The 18,017-nt window shown below is 41.1% G+C and overlaps 1 protein-coding gene across 3 annotated transcripts in view; it reads left to right on the top strand.

Moving 5' to 3' along the window:
• Positions 1–1,942: 1,942 nt before the first annotated feature.
• The window catches only part of LOC6603537, an 85,295-nt gene continuing 69,220 nt past the window's right edge, over positions 1,943–18,017 (top strand). The window contains exons 1-3 of one of the 3 annotated variants that reach the window (XM_026987637.1): positions 1,943–2,091; positions 2,419–2,547; positions 14,063–14,155. In XM_026987637.1, coding sequence (XP_026843438.1) covers positions 14,101–14,155 — 55 coding nt within the window. In that variant the 5' untranslated portion in view covers positions 1,943–2,091; positions 2,419–2,547; positions 14,063–14,100. Of the gene's footprint in view, positions 2,092–2,355; positions 2,548–14,062; positions 14,156–18,017 lie in introns of those variants that run through there. The other 2 variants (XM_026987636.1, XM_026987638.1) reach the window with 2 other exon arrangements.

The following is an 18,017-nucleotide window of genomic DNA, read 5'->3' as shown; positions in this document are numbered from 1 at the left end:
TTATGGGCGTGCCGCTATTTACATTATAAGTAGATACGGGATGTGGGCCCTGTTCTTGTGGTTTGAGTAGATTTTCCTTCGGGATTTTCTCGGCTGCAAGATGGAAATGACATTAGCTTGTGTGGAAAGGGAGGCCTTGAATGGCATCATAAACTATGGAACTATATTCACAATTGGCTGAAAGGGGGGCAGGGAGGGAGGGGCTGAGGGTTACGTACATAATCTTTATTAGGTGTGTGTTTCTCACTTCGGAATTGCTGTCATCTCATCTCAATCGTGCGGAAGGCTCTTCAGAAAGTTTTAGCCATTATATCAGTAATATATATTTTTTATGTCTTTAGAGACATATTTCTTGTAATTTTAGAACATTAAGGGTCTTTCAGGTTGGACTTTACTTTGAGAAAAACCTCTATAGACGAACACTTCGAACTTCAAATATATATTATGGCGGAAAATTTAATTTCCCCCTAAAGGAGATATTATTTACGATATTATTAAGGCATTATAAAAGTATTATATCTTTTTCATATCTTTAGATACATATTTCTTCTAATTAAGGAACATTAATGGTCTTTCAGGTTGGACTTCGATCTCCAATCATCTATTATTGATGAAAAATGAATCTCCCTTCAAAGGAGATATTATTTACGATAATATTGGAGCATTATACCAGTAATATATATTTTTTAACTCTTAGGATACATTTTTCTTATAATTGTCTTTCAGGCTCGACTTTACTTTAAGGGACATCTTTAGAGGCGAATACTTCGCTGTTTAGAAAATAGGCCAGTATTAAATGTAGTAGTATTATAGTCCTTGACTCCAAATATGTATACATATATTATTGCGGAAAAATTAATGTTCCCCTAAGGGAGATATTATTTACGATATTATTGAGACACTGCACAAGTAAAATATATATTTTTTATCACTTAAGAGACATATTTCATATAATTATAAAACATTTATGGTCTTTCGGGTTCGAATTTACCTTAAAGAAAAACCTCTAGAGACAAATAGTTCGCTGTTTAGAAAATAAAGGCCTTCCTTGACTCCGAATGTCTCCATCTTATTGCGGTAAAATGTATTTTCCTTTAAAGCAGATAATATTTACTAATATTAAGTGTTGATCTGTGTAATCCTGTAAAATATACTACTGACTGAGCTCATTCCTCACCCAGAAGTCCATAAATTCTTTTGGTATAGAATCAACTAAGAATAGGTTAAAGTTGGTACTATTTTTTTTAAGCCCTAAATTAGTGGTCCCAAAAAAGGAAGACAGACCTTCGCATTCAACCTTCCCTCTCTCCCAAAAAACATTCCCACTTCTTAGATAGAACTTCCAACAAATTGTTCTGTCCTTCGTACTCCCATAGAGATACTGCCCGAGCAAGATCAATCATGTCCACTTAGCTGCCGAATCACCCTGACCTACACCCACATATCACCGAAACACACACCCACAGCCCACAGCCGACATCCCACATCAAGCATTTCTTCGTCGTTTTCCAGGGGAAGTTGCATCGAACTTGGTCTGCTTCGAGCATCGACCATCGAACATTGCCCCTCTTCGAACCGGCAGCGTCGGACAGCGGCTGTTGGAACTCCATTAACAGCGTATAAGATGCAGGTTCCAGCGGCTAACCGCTAGCTGGCGCCACTGTTAACAGTCACGCACATTTCGTGCGGCCGCTGTTAATGCTGCTGTTGGCCTTCGTCTGGGGCGATGCTTGCTTCGTTTGCCGTCGGCCTTTTGTTGTTTTTGTAAATCGCCTTCGGTTCGGGGCTTCGTGTGGGCTTCGGTTTATTTATGCTGCAGCATGTTGCATGCAACATTCGGTGTGACGCGATAGGGGTGGGGGAGGGGCGAAACGGCCTTGCCGCCGATGTTCGCCGACGTTCAACCCGCCTGCTGCCACACCGAATTCAGTCATTGACGCGCGCGGTTCGACAGGCACGGACGCTTGGCATAACGGTACTTCTTCGTCAGTTCGTGTTGTGTGGCATACAACCAACCCCCCACCCCCCCCGAGAAAAGGCTCTCTTCTGAGATTTACAGTTCGTGCGTGAACAGCGCCATCGCCAGCTCGCGTGAGTGATGCCAAAGTGTGCAAAAGTGTGTGTGTGTGCGTGTGCGTGCTAGTGTGACCGCTTGACGGTTTTTCGAAAAATTTTCAAAATACAAAAAATGCCTCAATCGCTGCCACAGATCGGTGACGATAACGGAACAAAAAGCGGAGATTAAAACAAAGAAAGAAACGAGATACATCTCTGTGCCCCTGCCTCTGCCAGTGTGCCCCTGTGTCCGCTCTCTCTATCTGTGTGCGTGTCCTCCCGCCCGCGTGTGTGTGTGTGCGTGTGCCAGTGTGTTGTCTAACAATTAATTAGCATTTAAATCGCTCATTTATCTAACGTTAGACCATCCAGCCATCCGAAAGGCGGCCCCCTAATCAAACAACTAGAAAGAAAGAAAAAAAAACGTGAAAAACGTAAAGCCCGTGGAGAAAAGGGCAAAAGCAGAGAGGGAAGCGAACAAACATTCTGTAAGTAAGTGTGTCAACCTGTTAATTACCATAAAACAAACACCGAAATCAAGCCAAATTAAATTATAAAATAATACGCAACATTGCTGGACCTTTAAGGCCGAAATGCTGGTGGGTTGGGGCGAAAAAGGTGCGTGAAAAACCCGACCGGCCGTCCTGAAAAAATAACTAACATTTGCATTCAAATAAACACGAAAAACACCCGCAATAAGTGCTGCCGGGTCCGGCTCTCCGGGGGAGGTATGTCCCTTTTTTTTTTGGGTCAGAAAATGCGTTTTGTTTTCCCCTTTTTTCGCGAGATTTTTCCCAGAATTTTGTTTGTTATTTGCGGGTCTCCAATTTGTCGAATCCTTGGCTGGAGAATCGGGGATGCCCAAGGATTTGCATACACTGACAAACTGTCAAAATGGTTTAAGCTCCAAGAGAACGGAACAGATTTAAAGGGTGCTCTACTATATCTGGGTATAGATTAGATTTTTGTTTGATATTTCCATGGGAAATGTGTTTAAATATTTGAGACTCAAATGAGTTATTTTCTGTGTGGTTTAAGGGGTGAATATACTGTGAAAAGTCTTTATATTGATCATAGGGAAATATGTGAGTGTTTGAGAAGCTGGGCATTATTTGAAAATGCTCCATTGATTTTGCGGTGGAACCTAGATCAAGATTTTCCATCCAAATGCAAAGCTTTGTTAATCAGTTTTCATAGTAGATTTTTGTTTTTTTTTTCTATAGATTAATTATGGATTAAGAAGGGATTTTGGTGGGAAAAAATAAAGAATGATTGACTATTTGGCTTAGTTTTTGCCCCACAAGGAAATTTTGTTTTTGATTTTTGACCACAAATATTTGATTGGAAATGTTCGAAATATTATATTTATTTTTATAATATTTTATAATAATAATATATAATAATTTTATATTTTATATTACATATAATATAATATTTCTGTGAAATTTCGTAGTAATATTTTTAACGTTTATTTATTAATTTATTTATTTTTATTTATTTATATTTATTTTTTTGCATGCTCTATTCAGCGCTTAAAAATAAATAAATAAAATAATTATGAAAAATGTTACTAAAAAATCTCACAGAAATATTCGCTTGCTAAATAAATAAAAGAAAAGAAGTCCCCGCTCTCCTTACACCTCGTCTTTAGGTGAGTTTCCCCTCATCTGCAGGGCAACTTCTCCTCATCTTCATGGCAGCTTCCCCTCAATAGTTGCCATCTAATCCCACTCCATTCACACCTGAAAAGCCATTCTTAATCCCCTTACGTGTGTAGTACTCTGTTGATAACTGTCGGTTCTTCTGCTGTACTTACAGCTGTACAGGAAAGCTCTCCTAAGACAGCTTGACCTTTTTGCCCAAGAAACAAATCCAAATTTGTAAAATGAAAAGCCCTTGACTTGTCTGCTGCAAATGGAAATGGAACCAAACCAAAGGAAAAAGAAAAACAAAAACCAAATTGATCCCAATGAGGCACGGCACTCCGCGAGTGGGCCTGAGAGCCGTGTGCCCTATTAGCCTCCAATAAAAATTAACCTGGCTAGCCCCCAACCCCCAGCCCTTGCCAGACAGCCAAGACAGCCATAAATCTACAGACAGGCCGCAAAGTCAAATGAAAATAGCACGTTTTCACTCCCGAAAAAATATTTTCATTAAAAGTGTGGAAAAGATTCACAATATGTGAGAAAAAAACAAAAAAAAAACAACAGGCAGCTGGCAGTCAGCAGTCAGAGAAAGGGAGAGAGAGGCTGCGTTGAGATGGGGGGCAGGGGAGCATCAACATTCATCAATCTGTCAGTGGGGCCTGTCAGCTGTTTTAAGCACCCACAAAGTGCTGTTCCAGGCAGACCCAACAGAAACAACAACAGGAACAAGCAACAGCCATTCGGAGACGCCGCACACAGTCATTCAATAAAGATTGAACCAAAGTGAACCAGCAAAACCGAAAGATAAGATACAGTCGAAGATGGTGATACTCTAGCGGGTCGAGTTTTTAATATATATAAAAATATTTAAGGGAGGAATATGCAATAATCATACGGTTTTGAAGGGTGTAATGTGTTTAGTAGTCAAATATTTGTACGGTTTTGAGTTCAGAGAAACAAGTATCTTTAGGAGCTGACAGAAATGTCTTGTGAAAGCAGAGCGGCTGTCATTTTGTACTTATTTTATTCCAAATTAATGCCAATAACAATTTAACTTTTAAAAATATAATCATACCATGGCAAAAAATATTTTAAAAATATGCCAAAGGTAAAGAAAATTCAACTTTGGGTGGCCATATCTTCAGATATATCCACTCTATCGACATGAACAAAAAACTGTGTTAAAGGTGGTCTAATTCTCATTTTAATCCATTAATTGTTTTGGTTATAGGCGACGCCTAAGCCGAGTAAAAAATATGAAAGTGCGGAGAGTCGCCAAATGGCAGTTTTTGAATTTTTATAAAACATTTTGGGCGTATTTTAAAAAATCTATCTATGAGGAAGTGATCTACTCTTACAGGCCCTACAACCTAATTTTTGTCCCGTGGAAAGTTCCTCCTCTTCACAAAAAAAAAACCTCTGCCAAAAGTCCTAGTACCCTCCCTTAAAGAGTATCCATTTAAAGAAGGATAAACCAGACCAGACCAGACTCTTTCAGAGTCAGTGAAAAACAAACACAAAAAATGTAAATGTGAAAATTTGGGAATGCATTTCTTTGTGGCCCTTTCGACAGACGGGTCATAAAATTTTGGTACTTTTTTGTACTTTTTCTTGGGCAAACTTTAGTTAACTTTTTCTTTATTCTGTTAGGTCTTTGTTTTTTTTTATTTTTTTGCTTAGCCACGCGCAAAACGTGCGCCAATCAATTCCAAAAGAAACAACAAAAGAAAAGACAAAAAAAAAACCCTTAACCGTGTGAATATTTTTTCACTCCCACGGCAAAAAAAAAAAACAAAAACAAATTAAAGGCAACAAAAGCAACAATAACCAAAATGAAAATGAAAATGAAACCGAAATGAGAAGAAGACCGCGTCAAGTCGTGTTAAAATTAGAGACAAAAGCAATTTGTCTTTGTGCAATACTTGAGTCGATACTCAGATACAAATGTATACTTGGAGCCACTCGAAGATGTATCTTGCAGATACACATTTACATCTGATGAGTGGGAAGGGGAGGGGAGGGCTGCTTGGGTCTATTAAGCGAACGTGTTGATTGATTTTTATTTTCATGGCATTACATGTCCCCCCCCCCCCCCCCCACCCCCAACCGCTGGAAATTGTCTGTTTTCCCATTGCGGTTTTCCTTCTTCTTCTCCTTTTTTTTTGGTTAATGAAAACTCAACTCGGGGGGAGGGCGGGGGGTGGGCAGAGTTGCTGCTAAATCATTCAGCACTTGAGCATTGCCGAGGGTTTCTCATCTCCAGTTGATTCTATTAATTACAGAATCGAGCTGGAAAGTGGGTCTCTGCTCTGTCGATGACTTATTAAGGAGTCTCGTCTGGGTCTGGGGAGAGGGAGTTTTTCATGCTCTGCTTATTCCGAGAGATCCTCCTCGGGGGAAGGCAATTCCTTCTTCAGTTTCTAGTTTCGAACCGCCCCCTAAAGGGTATCGTTAAAGTCTACATTCCATTCACATTCCTTCTCCCTTCTGCCCCGAAAAACACTTCCTTTTTTTGAGTCAACACCTTAGCAAATAGATTTCTGTGTCGCCCCAGCACTTAGACTGCTGCCTGCCACTTGCCAGACCAAAAATTGATTGATTTTATTTGTCCGAAATGGGAAAAACGAGTCTTTCCCCCCCACAAAAAAAAAGAAAAGGAATCGCCCAGAGGTATCTGTCACTGACATTTTGTGGTTTACTCATTGACACAGCTCCAGCCTCAACCTTTGACCTGTTTCCCGGCACCCACCCCTTTCTCTATGCAAAGTTGTAGAATATTTTCATTATTCACCCCAGCCATTATTTCATGGCTATTCTTTGCCAAAAAATATAAATTCCTCATTCACTTACGGTTTGGAAATTGTTTCATATTTCCTGGTAACTGGTTCTGGTTTTGGCCCTGCTTCTGGCCCTGGTTCTGGCCCTGGTTCTGGCCCATTTTTTGTGTGCATTATCGATGAGAGGAGGTTTTTCATTTGTTTGAAAACTTAACCTGAGAGCTTTCGTCGTAGTTGGGACTCGATTTCATTTCCGATGCTGCATCTGCAAGAAGCAAAAATTGTCATGAATAAATGATGATGACGCTGAGGATGGATACAAATATTTTACACGGTAATATTTCATTTCTATACCGCTTTCATTCCATTGAATATATTTTGGCAGCAAAAGTGGTTAAAATTATTAGATATTCAATAATATTTCCATCGATAATGAGGTGCATTTTTGAAGACAATTTCTCATATCCATATATCCCCTGAAGCCCCGCCACTGAGTACTGGGTATCCCTTTGTTCTTGTCTCCTTTTTTTTGTGTGTGTTTTTGGAAATTCCCAATTGGCTTTGGTTTGGGCCAAGTTAAATAAAACCTTTGTCGCCTCTCAAGCAACCTGCCTGCTCCCGGCTCTCTGTGGCAATTAATTTGAGCCTCTCTGCTCTCCAAGGAGATTTTGTGCAGCTTTTTGTTGTTGAAAAATTCAAAAATTTCTATGAAAAATTCATGGACAAAGTTTGATTGAAATTGACTTAATGAAAATATATTTAAATGGCATATTTATATATATATATTGCATGGCTGGCAGTTATTTGTGTTTTAAGGAAAATCAAAAGAATATTTTAGCACTACGGAAATTTGATAAATTTATAAAATATATTTGTGATTTTTGATTTTTTGATTTTTTGATCTTATTGATTTTGATAGATGTTAAGAGTTTAATTTAAATATTTTCCCAACGCCAATGACCAGCAAAATGTTAAATATTCAATGGCTGGCTAATTTTTGCCAACAGCAGAAAAGTTTCAAATATCGAAAAGAATTCCTAAAATAAACATTACCTTTGTATACAAAAAAAAAAAATCCCTGAAAAAAATTAACATCTTCAATATGTAATCGAAAGCCTATAGATCTGTGCCGATGAAAAAAAAAGGCGCCATCCTAAATAAGTAATTGAAAACCACTCTGGGGCACAATTGTTCACACTTTTGCTGCCATTGAAACATTTCAAATGCACAACAATAATATTTATCCAACGGAACTTGAAATTTAAAATACATTTTGTATGCACAAAAAACGTGAATATTGATGGTATTTTTTTTGAACAAAGTGATACAAGTGCAAATATAGGAATTTATAGCCAAAAATCAGGGCGAAAAAAAAAACACAAATGGAGGGTGGATATATACTGATTGTATGTACTGTGGGCATGTACTTTTCTGGGGCAGCTAACGATTGATTGACAGTCAAATTAGCGGCAAATAAATGCCGAGAAGCCATGGCAAATAATTTATAAAAATGCGCAATACACACGAGTGGATAAACATAAATATATATATCGATGGCGGGGTATATGGCATATCAATCAAATAAATTATGGAAATGGGCAATCCAATAGATGCAAATCAATAGAGATACAGAGGCCTGGGCAGGGGCAGGGGCATGGGCACATGTGCAGCAGACAATCATCATTCACTCGTTCGCTCAGCTCAGTCACTCAGTCAATCAGTCAATCAAATGTTGCACATTACGAGGGTTTCAGGGGGAACGGGGTGGCCGGTGGCGGTGCCTCAAACATCCTCAAGTGGCATAAACAAGCCCGAGCAGCTCTCTCTCAAACGGAATTGGCGCCGGCGTCGCTGCAACCTAATTTTCCATCAAACTCTTTTTGGCCTTATAGAGCTACTGGCGCTATATCGAATATGGCAATCATATGCTGCCGGGCCACCATCGGAATCGAATGTTTACACAGGGCCCTGGCCGGGGATGGGGACGGGGACGAGGACGAGGCAGAGATGGGGCACACGCATCATCACTCATACGTCACGTCGTCTGACTTGTATATCAATTTGGGTGGGATAGAACGTGAAACAAGCGACGGTAAGGGGGGGGAAAAGTGTATGGGTTCCTAATAAAAAATACAAATGAAAATTCACAGATGATGGATACGAACGAATGACAAATGCTCTCCATGCCACAGCTTTGAATAATTGAATGAGTAGGAATATGAAATTAGTTAAATGAAAGGTCCTTCAGATACTGCCCTTGATGAGTTCTGATCAAAGAATGGTGGACAGGCAGCCTGGTATACCTTCAATATATCCCTGGGCTGCTCTACGCTGAGCAGCGATTGGAATTGGTTGAGGTTTTCCCTAGGATTGCTTCGAAACTAAACGAAATTTGGGCAACTTGTGGCCAAATCACTCGGAAAACTGGAGCTGCTGAATCCCAGATTTTTTCTGAGATTTTTACCGAAATATTACACTGTTCAACAGAGATTCTGTACATTGTAGGCTGTGGGATAACTAGATCACATCCCCATACTTCGAGTTCGAAAAATACCCCCAAAATCTGTGAAATTTTTGCCTATTAAAACCCTCAGACTTTCCTAATTTTCTTCCGGTATTTGCTGCGGCGATATCCTTAAAAATTGCTGGTTTAAAAGAAGCATTTTATGGCTTTTCATAGGAGGCCTTTCATAGGCTTTACCCAAAGATATATCTCGCCTAGAGACAAGTCCCCTGCCCAGCAGCGCAGCCAACGTACCCCCCATCTGTAGGGTGCACAAACAGAAGTACGTGCCTCATGCCCCATGCCTCATGGCTCAATTCAATTGCAGGCCAATTGACGTTTGCATAAATATTGTATTCCCCCTCTCCCTGCCCTCTCCCTGCCCTCTCTCTGCCATCTCTTTGCCTTTTTTTATGGCGTTCTTTGCTGGGTGCTGCTTTCACTCTTAATCGCACTCGTATTGCTGCCCTCGGCCAGAGTTTGCACAGTTTATAAATTTTGTAAGTTTCCCTCGGACCCCCCCCCCCCCCCTGACCCCCCCAACCCCATCTCCCCATTGTTTTTTCGGGGGCCTGCTGCCTGCTGCCTGCTGCCTGTTGATTTTTTATGGCACTCGATGCGTGTTGCTCTTTAGCACAAAATAAACAAATTAAAGCCAACAAAATGCTTCGTTTTTGTTGTTTATAAATTTTCCTCGTTCTTGTTCTTGTTTTCGGTTTATTGGATGGCTTGAGATTTCTCAAATGGTGTATAGAGGCCCGCCTCCGTTTTGTTTATGGAGTTTTGAAATCGATTTGGCAACGCCACAAGTGGGCGAGATCCGCTGTCCCCAGATCCCCCCCCTCCCACATCCACCAATAAATTCTATAAAAAAAGAATTTCTCATTGCAATGGAATTTCCAGGCAGTGCTCGGCTATACATCTATTTTTTTTTTGTGTGTTATTTATTCAATTCGAGTTATTAATTAATTCCCATCATCATCATTTTAGTTTTGGTTATTTTTCAACATTTTTATTTGCGGCAACTTGATCTGCCTTCAATCAAGTCAAGTGCTTCTGTGTGCTCGAATCGAATTAGTGCGGCCATTGGGTTAATATTCATGAATATTCGTTGGCCATCATCATCATCATTTGGACAGGGGCAGGGGCAGGGGCAGGGGCTTTTCATGCGAGGGGGAGTGCATTATTTTTGATTGTTTTAGTTTGATTTAGTGGGCAATAGAAACAGATTTAAGGCTATTGAATTACAATTGACACTAAAAACATATTTATGGGTGGAAAATTTTAAGAAAAAATCTACATATTCTATGATTCAGCAAGGCAATTGCATTACGAGATGGTCTGAGCGGATATTCAATGTATTTTGAATTTACTTGAATTTTTGTTTAATTTAATTATTTGAACTTTTGAAATTTCGTAGATTTGTAAGTCATAAAAAGCATCAAATGAAATTAAACTGAATAATAATATCATTTTCCTGCTTTTCAATTTTTTTAAATTTAATTTTAGTTAAATTATTTAACTTTTAAATTTCCTAGATTCGTGAAGGATAAAAAGCATGAAATAAATTAAAGTTAATAATAATATAATTGTCGTGCTTTCGAATTGGTTTTTAAATGGATTTTAATTAAATTTTTTAACTTTTAATATTTTGTAGGTTTGTTAACGTTAAAAACATTTAAGTTACATAAGAATATAATATTCCTGATTTTATGTTCTTTTTAAAATTTATTTTCATTTTATTTATTTAAACTTTAAAAAAATTTCGTAGATTTTTAGAGGATAAAAAGCATGAAATAAATTATATTAAATAAAAATATACTTTTCCTGATTTTGGATTTTTTTTAAATTAAATTAATTATGTTAAATTGTAAATTTGGAAAATCGTAGAGGACAAAAAGTATGAAATAAATTAAATTAAGTGATAATATAATTCTCCTGCTGTGGAAAAATATCTTCTGAATATATTTTAAAATTATTTAAAATTTATGTATATTATTATTATTTTATTTAAATATTTTTTAAAATTCATTTATAATTTATAAGTCATTAAAACTTTGTATAATTTCGTATATTTGTGGAGAATAAAAACTATTAAATAAATAAAGTTAGATAAATAAAAATTTCCTGCTCTGAATATATTTTAAAAATATTAATAAATATGTATGCATAATAATTAAAAATATTTTATTAAATATCTGAATGCAGAAAAAAGCCTTCCATGTGCCTCTCATTAGACTTTTACTTTTTTCTTAAAAGATAAAAGTTCCCCTGCACAAATGTAGATTTCTGGCGGCCAAAGAATGTAATTTCTGAATAAAATCAGGAGTTTTTATCGTTCATTCGTTCCTTCAACTATTTTAAAGCAAACTTGCTATCCATCGAACTACGACCCTGATCCTGATATCCCTGGCACCATCACCCATCACTTTCTCTCTCTCTCTTTCTCTCTCTCTCTCTCTCCCTCCACAACTGGAGACTTTCGGGTGATTTATGTTACCTGCTGAATAATTTTGCGAATTTTCGCACTTGTAATTTGAACATTTTTATGCTGCCCCCCCCACGTGCCCCCATCGGGCAGCTGCCTGGCCAAAAACCAAAATTCAATTACCTCAATACGCTGCGGGCCATGAAATTGTAACCTGAGCTGGGAAGAAGCACGGAAAATGCTGGGGGGAGGAGGAGGAGGGGTCGAGCCACAAAGAACAAAACATTTCTTTCTTTTTCTTTTTCTTTTTTTTTGGCATATGCTAGACGTTCATCATTCAGAAGAGAGCTGGGTGGGGGGGGGAAAGTCAATCACTCAAAAGGGAGCTGTAATTGATAACTTTTCAATTTTCCATAGCCATACGTTGGTCAGGGGCTGTGGAGGGGCAGGAGGATATGCTTTTGTCCTTGGCAACATTTCATTTTCCCCAGGATTTTCACACATTTCCAAAGAGAGAGACAGGGAGAGAGAGAGCGACCACATGACCAAAAAAGTACAAGTTCTTTGAATTTCCATTATTTGAAAGCCTGTCCTGTCCGCCCCCAATGGCACTTGTGGGGCTGCCCTTTTGTCTTTTGTCCATTTGTCAAAAAAAAAAAAGAGACCCCAAAACTGAAGGACAGCACGAGTGTCATATGATTTTCTCATTGTGCTAAAACTTTCAATTCATTTTTCAATAAATTTTACTTTTAATTGGAGTCCAGGGTGGGGGGCGGGGCATTCCCCAGAGATGGTGTGAGTCATTCATTCGATTACACTTTTCCGCCACTTAACGATGGAATTATGCAAATGAAGCTGCCAAAACATGCGAGCCAGGCCAAGGATCGTGGCTCCGAGGATACAACGAATTGGGGAGTGCCCTTCAAAGGGAGATCCTGTGGTTCGAATACCCTTTAAGTCCCCCCTCTAATTGGTTTGATTAAAGTCTCCCTCTGACCTCAATCCCCCCCCCCCCCCCCCCCCCACATATACGAGTATTTTTCTCACCTGGCTCAAGTTATTTAGGACTCTCGCCCTCAGTGAGAGGGTATCGCTGACAGGCTGACACACGAGACCAATCCCCTCCTCCCCTCCCCGCCCCAAAAGGAAACCCAACAACAGGCTGGGGAGTCGTCGTCGTCGTCTCAGTCACTTGTGACTGTATCGCATTTGCTTTGAAATTAGTTTGCTGCCAACGAAAAAAAAAAAGAAGAGAAAACGAGAAAACGAGGCAACGAAACGAAAATACAGGAAAATGAGACGTGTGTGACGATGTGAGGACTCCGTGCACCTGTCGAGGGGGGAAAGCAGGACAACAACAATGTGGGCGGGGGGGCAGGCGTACAGCCGGATAGGCGGCAGGAGAGCAGGCAATGGCTGTTGCCTATGGCAGTGAGTCCTTGTTGATACAAAGACAAAAACACACGGACGGAAATTACGGATACATATCCAGTCACATTAGGGGGGGAGGGGGGAGGGGGGTGCATAGTGTGGGAGTTGAAGTTTTACATCTGTCAGATCGGCAGATAGCATGCAAACACTTTTTGACAATCATTCCTGGGGGGAGGCGCTTCTTCCACCAGGAGGAGGAGGAGGAGGCGTAGGAGGTGGAGGCGCATGGCTCTGTGTCTTTTCTTTTGTCAATCAAAGCATTCCATTGGCCCACATTCACATGTGATGTGGAAATATGGCTAGAATGAAAGTTTCAAGGGGGGGAGGGGGTTCGCTCCAAATGGTAATCGGATATCAGCTGCATGCTGGTCGCCGTCCCGAAAATTGCTATAAAGTTTCCTCATTCTCCTCCTTCGACCCTATTCGCTCTTCCCTCCCCCAATCCCTGTTTCCATTCATCATCTGCTGCTCATCTTCAGTCAATTGATCAACTCTGTGCCCAGACCTTCAATTATCCATCAATTAGAGACACATAAGGCCTATCCCCAGTCCTGCCATTTAGAACGTAAATTATTCATGATTTCCATGGAAACCTCCGCCACCGCCCAAAGAGCAGAACGGAAAAAAAAACAGAAAGCAAAGAAGATAAATGACCAACAATTAGTCACACCTACGATGACAATCATTGAACGATTGGTTGAGGGGTCCAATCGAGCCTTGGGGGAGTGGGGTGGTGCGGCTGGGGGGGACTAATGAACATTTTCGTTGGCACAGACACAAAAACAAAACTTTCAATTCGAGCTTAATTGCGGCCCAGGGGGAGGGAACGATTACAGGGGGGGAGGGGGGTAGTAAAGGGGGGGAGGGGACCAAAATGCATGCTCATGTGTAGTTTTGATTAGCGTCAGGTGCCATGTCAAACAGCAGTTTGTGGAACCCAAGCCGGGGGCTTCCCCGCACCCACAAAATGACATTTGAATGATGACAACGAATTGGTGATGGGTAACAGGTAACAGATCACAGGTGGCTCTCCCCCCGCCCCCACACTTGTTGTGCTTCGGCCGCACCCCCCCAAAAAGCAGACCCCAAAGCACACCCTGGAAATGTCTCTGTTATGCTCAACCAAACAAGCAAACAAATTACTTCTGACTCAGAGGCGTGCCATCCCCATTCTACCAACGTTTCATTTACCAATTGTTGTTTTTTCCTTCTTCCTTTCCAGATAACCATTGGAGAAGGAGGCCACCGGCGGCAATCAAAATGTTCGGCCAACACAATTTGCTGGCCGCTCTGTTCATCATCGGCTCATTGATAGGTGAGTGCCAGTCGCAGTTTATTTGTGTGTCTCTCTCTATCTAACCAAATGCTAACCAATTATGCAGACTTCATTTGTCAACGTTTTTGGCGAATATTCAAATATGAAATTTCACACTCTGCCTGACATTTGCCAGGCGGGGAGGCGGGGAGGCGGGGGGGAGGCAACACTGACCGCAGCCAGGCGCCGGGCTCATGGCGTGCCTCATAAATTAATTTACACTTGAAACTGGCCAAGCCACAAACAGCAAGCGAAATTGAATGCTTTTATGCCACCCATGGTGCAGGGGCAGAGGAGAGCATGGCGCAAGGGGGGGGGGAAATACAGTGCAAAAGGGGTACAGTGCTTCTTTTGGGATGCACAATAGTCCAATGCGACCTGGGAACTTGGTTTGGGGGGGGGGGGGATCCATTCCTTAGTTTTCACAGGAAATATCTTTGGTTTTTGCCCCCTGTGCCTCATAGTTTTGGGGGCCCTAACCCCCAGTCTCCTCTGCCTTCGTTTCGGACCACCCTCTAAGAGTGCTGCCGCCCCTCTTCTGCCCCTCTCCTGCCCCTCTCCCGCCCCTCTCCTGCCCCTCTCCCGCCCCTCTGCGGTCATTATCCACCCTGGAATGTGCCACGCGGGATGCCACGCGTCTGTTTAATTGAAACTGACGCTTACTGCTTTTACTTTCTTTCGCGCCTGAATTTGTTTATTAACAATTCCCTAAAAAAAAAAAAAAAAAAGAGAAAGGGGGTAGGGGGTAGGGAAAATTTATTGAGGATAGTCAGGGAAGCTGGGCAAATTGCTCTGCGACGGCACTTTGTCGTCTGTCGTAATAATTCTGTTGCAATTGAAATAAATTAAATTGCATGCGGAGCCATCGTCGTCGTCGTCGTCGTCGTCGCTGGAGCTGTCGTCGTTTCCCCCGTTATTTGTGTGCGCTATTGTCAAGCGGAATTCTCTGTCTCTCTCTGTCTCTGCCTCTGTCTCTGTGTGTGTGTCGCATCCCTACCGAATGCAGATGCACTAAACCACAGGCCCAAACCCATCAGAGCCCCCCCAAACCCAAACCCGACCCGAACCCAAGCCCCGGCAAAGTCATCACATCTCGTGATGTGCACATGTCACTGCGGCATTTGTTTAATTAACAAAAACACCGCCCTGTACCTCCCCACCCTCCCCCACCCCACCCGTGGGGTGCTGTGGATTGTGGGTGCTAAGTGGTGGCCAGGCTGTAGCCTCCCGGCCTCCCTGCCTCCCACCGTTTCGTTCCGTTTCGCTTCCAAAAAAGCCTTGCGGTTGTCACTCATCGTTTGTCTTTGTAATTTGTGCCCTGATGAGTTATACTCTCCGAGTGCGTGCGCGGACGACGCGTAGTGATGTGTGTGTGCAAGATGAAAACATTTGCTGATGGAACTGTGAACTTTTGTTTATGAGAAAAGACAAATAAAACACTAATTTACTGCCGGGGTGTAGGACGATAAATGTGGGAAACGGTGGGAGCTTATTGACTGCGATTTTGGGGGTGAATTATGTTTTTGGCGATTATCCAGTGTGGAATCTGTGTGGACTCCAAGGGGATCAAAGCTATAAACACTAGTTTGCCTGCGAAAAAGCCAATTTCAAACATTATATGGATATTTTTCTATGTGGAACCCAAGTGGATCCCAAGTGCAGACCATATTCAACAAAAACGAACTAATTTTCTTAAATTTAAAATTAAACCCAAGAATCATGTGTGGAACATATGTGGACTCTATTTGAAACGTCTGAAACATCAAAATTTGCATCAAACTTAAATTACTAACCAATTTTCTGGGTATGTAATATGCTTTTGGAGTGTGGAACCCAAGTGGAACCCATTTTCATTGTCCAATTTACACCCAAACTAAATAATCTTGCTAATTTAAAAACAAAACCCATAATTTATGTGTGGAACATATGTGGACTCCATGTGGAACGTATCCAAAAAACCAAAAAAAAAAGATTGTAACAAACTTAAATGGAAGACCAATTTTCTGGCTAGCCACATATCATCTACTTGTGGAATCTGTTAGATTTCCAAAAAAAACAAAAACCACAAATCAGCTAAGTGTTTGCGATCAGAAAACTTTTCCAATAAAATGCTGAACAACAACTCAAGCCACACCCCAACAACCGCAGCACAGAAACCATTTGAAGAGTGTGGAAAAACGGAAATGAAAACTGTTGCTGACATTTTCCGAGCAGTCGTAGAGGACAAAGAAGACGAGATGGAAGATGGAAGATGGCAAGAATGAAGGCCACAAACATAGAGAAACATTAATCATTTATGTAATTTGATAAGCCATAAACGAAGTTTCCGATAATCTTTTTACGTGCTGGGGCACCCTGTGAGTGGGGGTTGGGGCCGTCCTGGGCCGTGCCAGTGACGCATTGCATGCAATTTCAATTGCTTGAAGGGGTTTTTGGCTGGCAACTGGGGGGCTTAAAAGATGAGAGACAGCTGGAAGGGAGGGGGAAAAAAAAAAAAACTACTTTTGGCTTTCACTTCAATTGCAGACAAGGGCAGCGGCAGCGGCAGCGAGCTTCGAGGGTTGGCCAAACTTGTCGCATGAAAATGCAATTCAATTGATTTATGTGCTCGATGCAATTACTTGAGAGGCAGCTAAGCGTTTGGGGCTGGCTGCGTGCCGGGTGCCAATAAAAATCCAAGTTGCCCCTGCAACTGACAGCCGCATAAATTGCTGGCACCCCTCGTCGCACAGCCACAATGGCCACCCCTAGACACCTTGTCACTAGGTGCGAAAATACTCACCCTCTCCCTCTCCCTCTCTCTCCGCCCCAGTCAATGGGCGTTTCTGGTGACGCCCAATTAAATTTATTGCCAACTCTTTTGTGCCTGCAAAATTGTTTTTAATTGTCCCAGCAGACGGCAGATAATGTGAGGCCGCACATCAGAAATTACTGAATCCAGGGGGATAAACTGGAAGATGCCACATAAAACGAGGAAAGGGTGCCCCCCACGATTCCCCAATTGTTTGGGCAGAGATTAGGAGCTTCAATGGCCCTATTCCTATGCAGCCTGAATACTGTGCTCCCAATCCCCCTTGTCTCTAGGCATTTCCTCTGATTGTATTCCACATTTTGTTCTAATAAAACCCTCTAATCTTTCCACACAATTCATCAACATCAAAAAGAATTATTTGACATTTTAATAGCGCTCTTTTAAAGCTCAATATTTCAATAAAACCATTAAAAAAATACAGGAAATAAATGTTAAAAAAAAAAGCTTAATTAAAAATTGAAAAATTTAATTTCGAGAAGAAACTTTTAAGGCCTTTGTTTAACATCAATCTAATCAGTGGTCTGTGTTTTTATTAAAACCCAGATAGAAGTGGATTCTTGGCACACTTTTGAAGCCTTTGCCAACACTCTTTCCACTCTATGCAACACTGTTTCCCTTAGGCCCCAATCGAAGTTCGTTTCGTGGCTTTCTTTCCCCCTCCGCCCCCCCCTCCTACCCTGAGCACACTTTAGCTTCTCGCAAATGAATGAATGATTTTTATGAGAAATGGCTAAGAAATATCCTAGTACCTGCCTGCAGCCGAAACCAATGAAAATCTTTATCTTTATCCTTTTATTCTGCATTTTTCCTTGTTTTTTTTTTTTTGTCCGGCCCGTCCCTTAAAAGATGCAAAGTAACTTCTGTCCGAAACCAATGTTGCCACATCTTGAGGCACTCTTTTTTAAGCCACTTGCAGCCGGGTCTCAACCAACGGATTTTTTTCCCTCCCGGCTTTTCCTACATTTTTCTCTTTGCATAGGAAAATCCACAAAATCGACATAATGCAATTTCATCTTGGCTCGGTTTTTTTTCCCCCCTCTGTTCTTTACC

Source organism: Drosophila persimilis, unplaced genomic scaffold (assembly GCF_003286085.1).
Source record: "Drosophila persimilis strain 14011-0111.01,24,50 unplaced genomic scaffold, DperRS2 tig00000124-arrow-pilon, whole genome shotgun sequence".
Lineage (NCBI taxonomy): Eukaryota > Metazoa > Arthropoda > Insecta > Diptera > Drosophilidae > Drosophila > Drosophila persimilis.
This window is presented reverse-complemented; position numbering and strand designations above follow the sequence as displayed.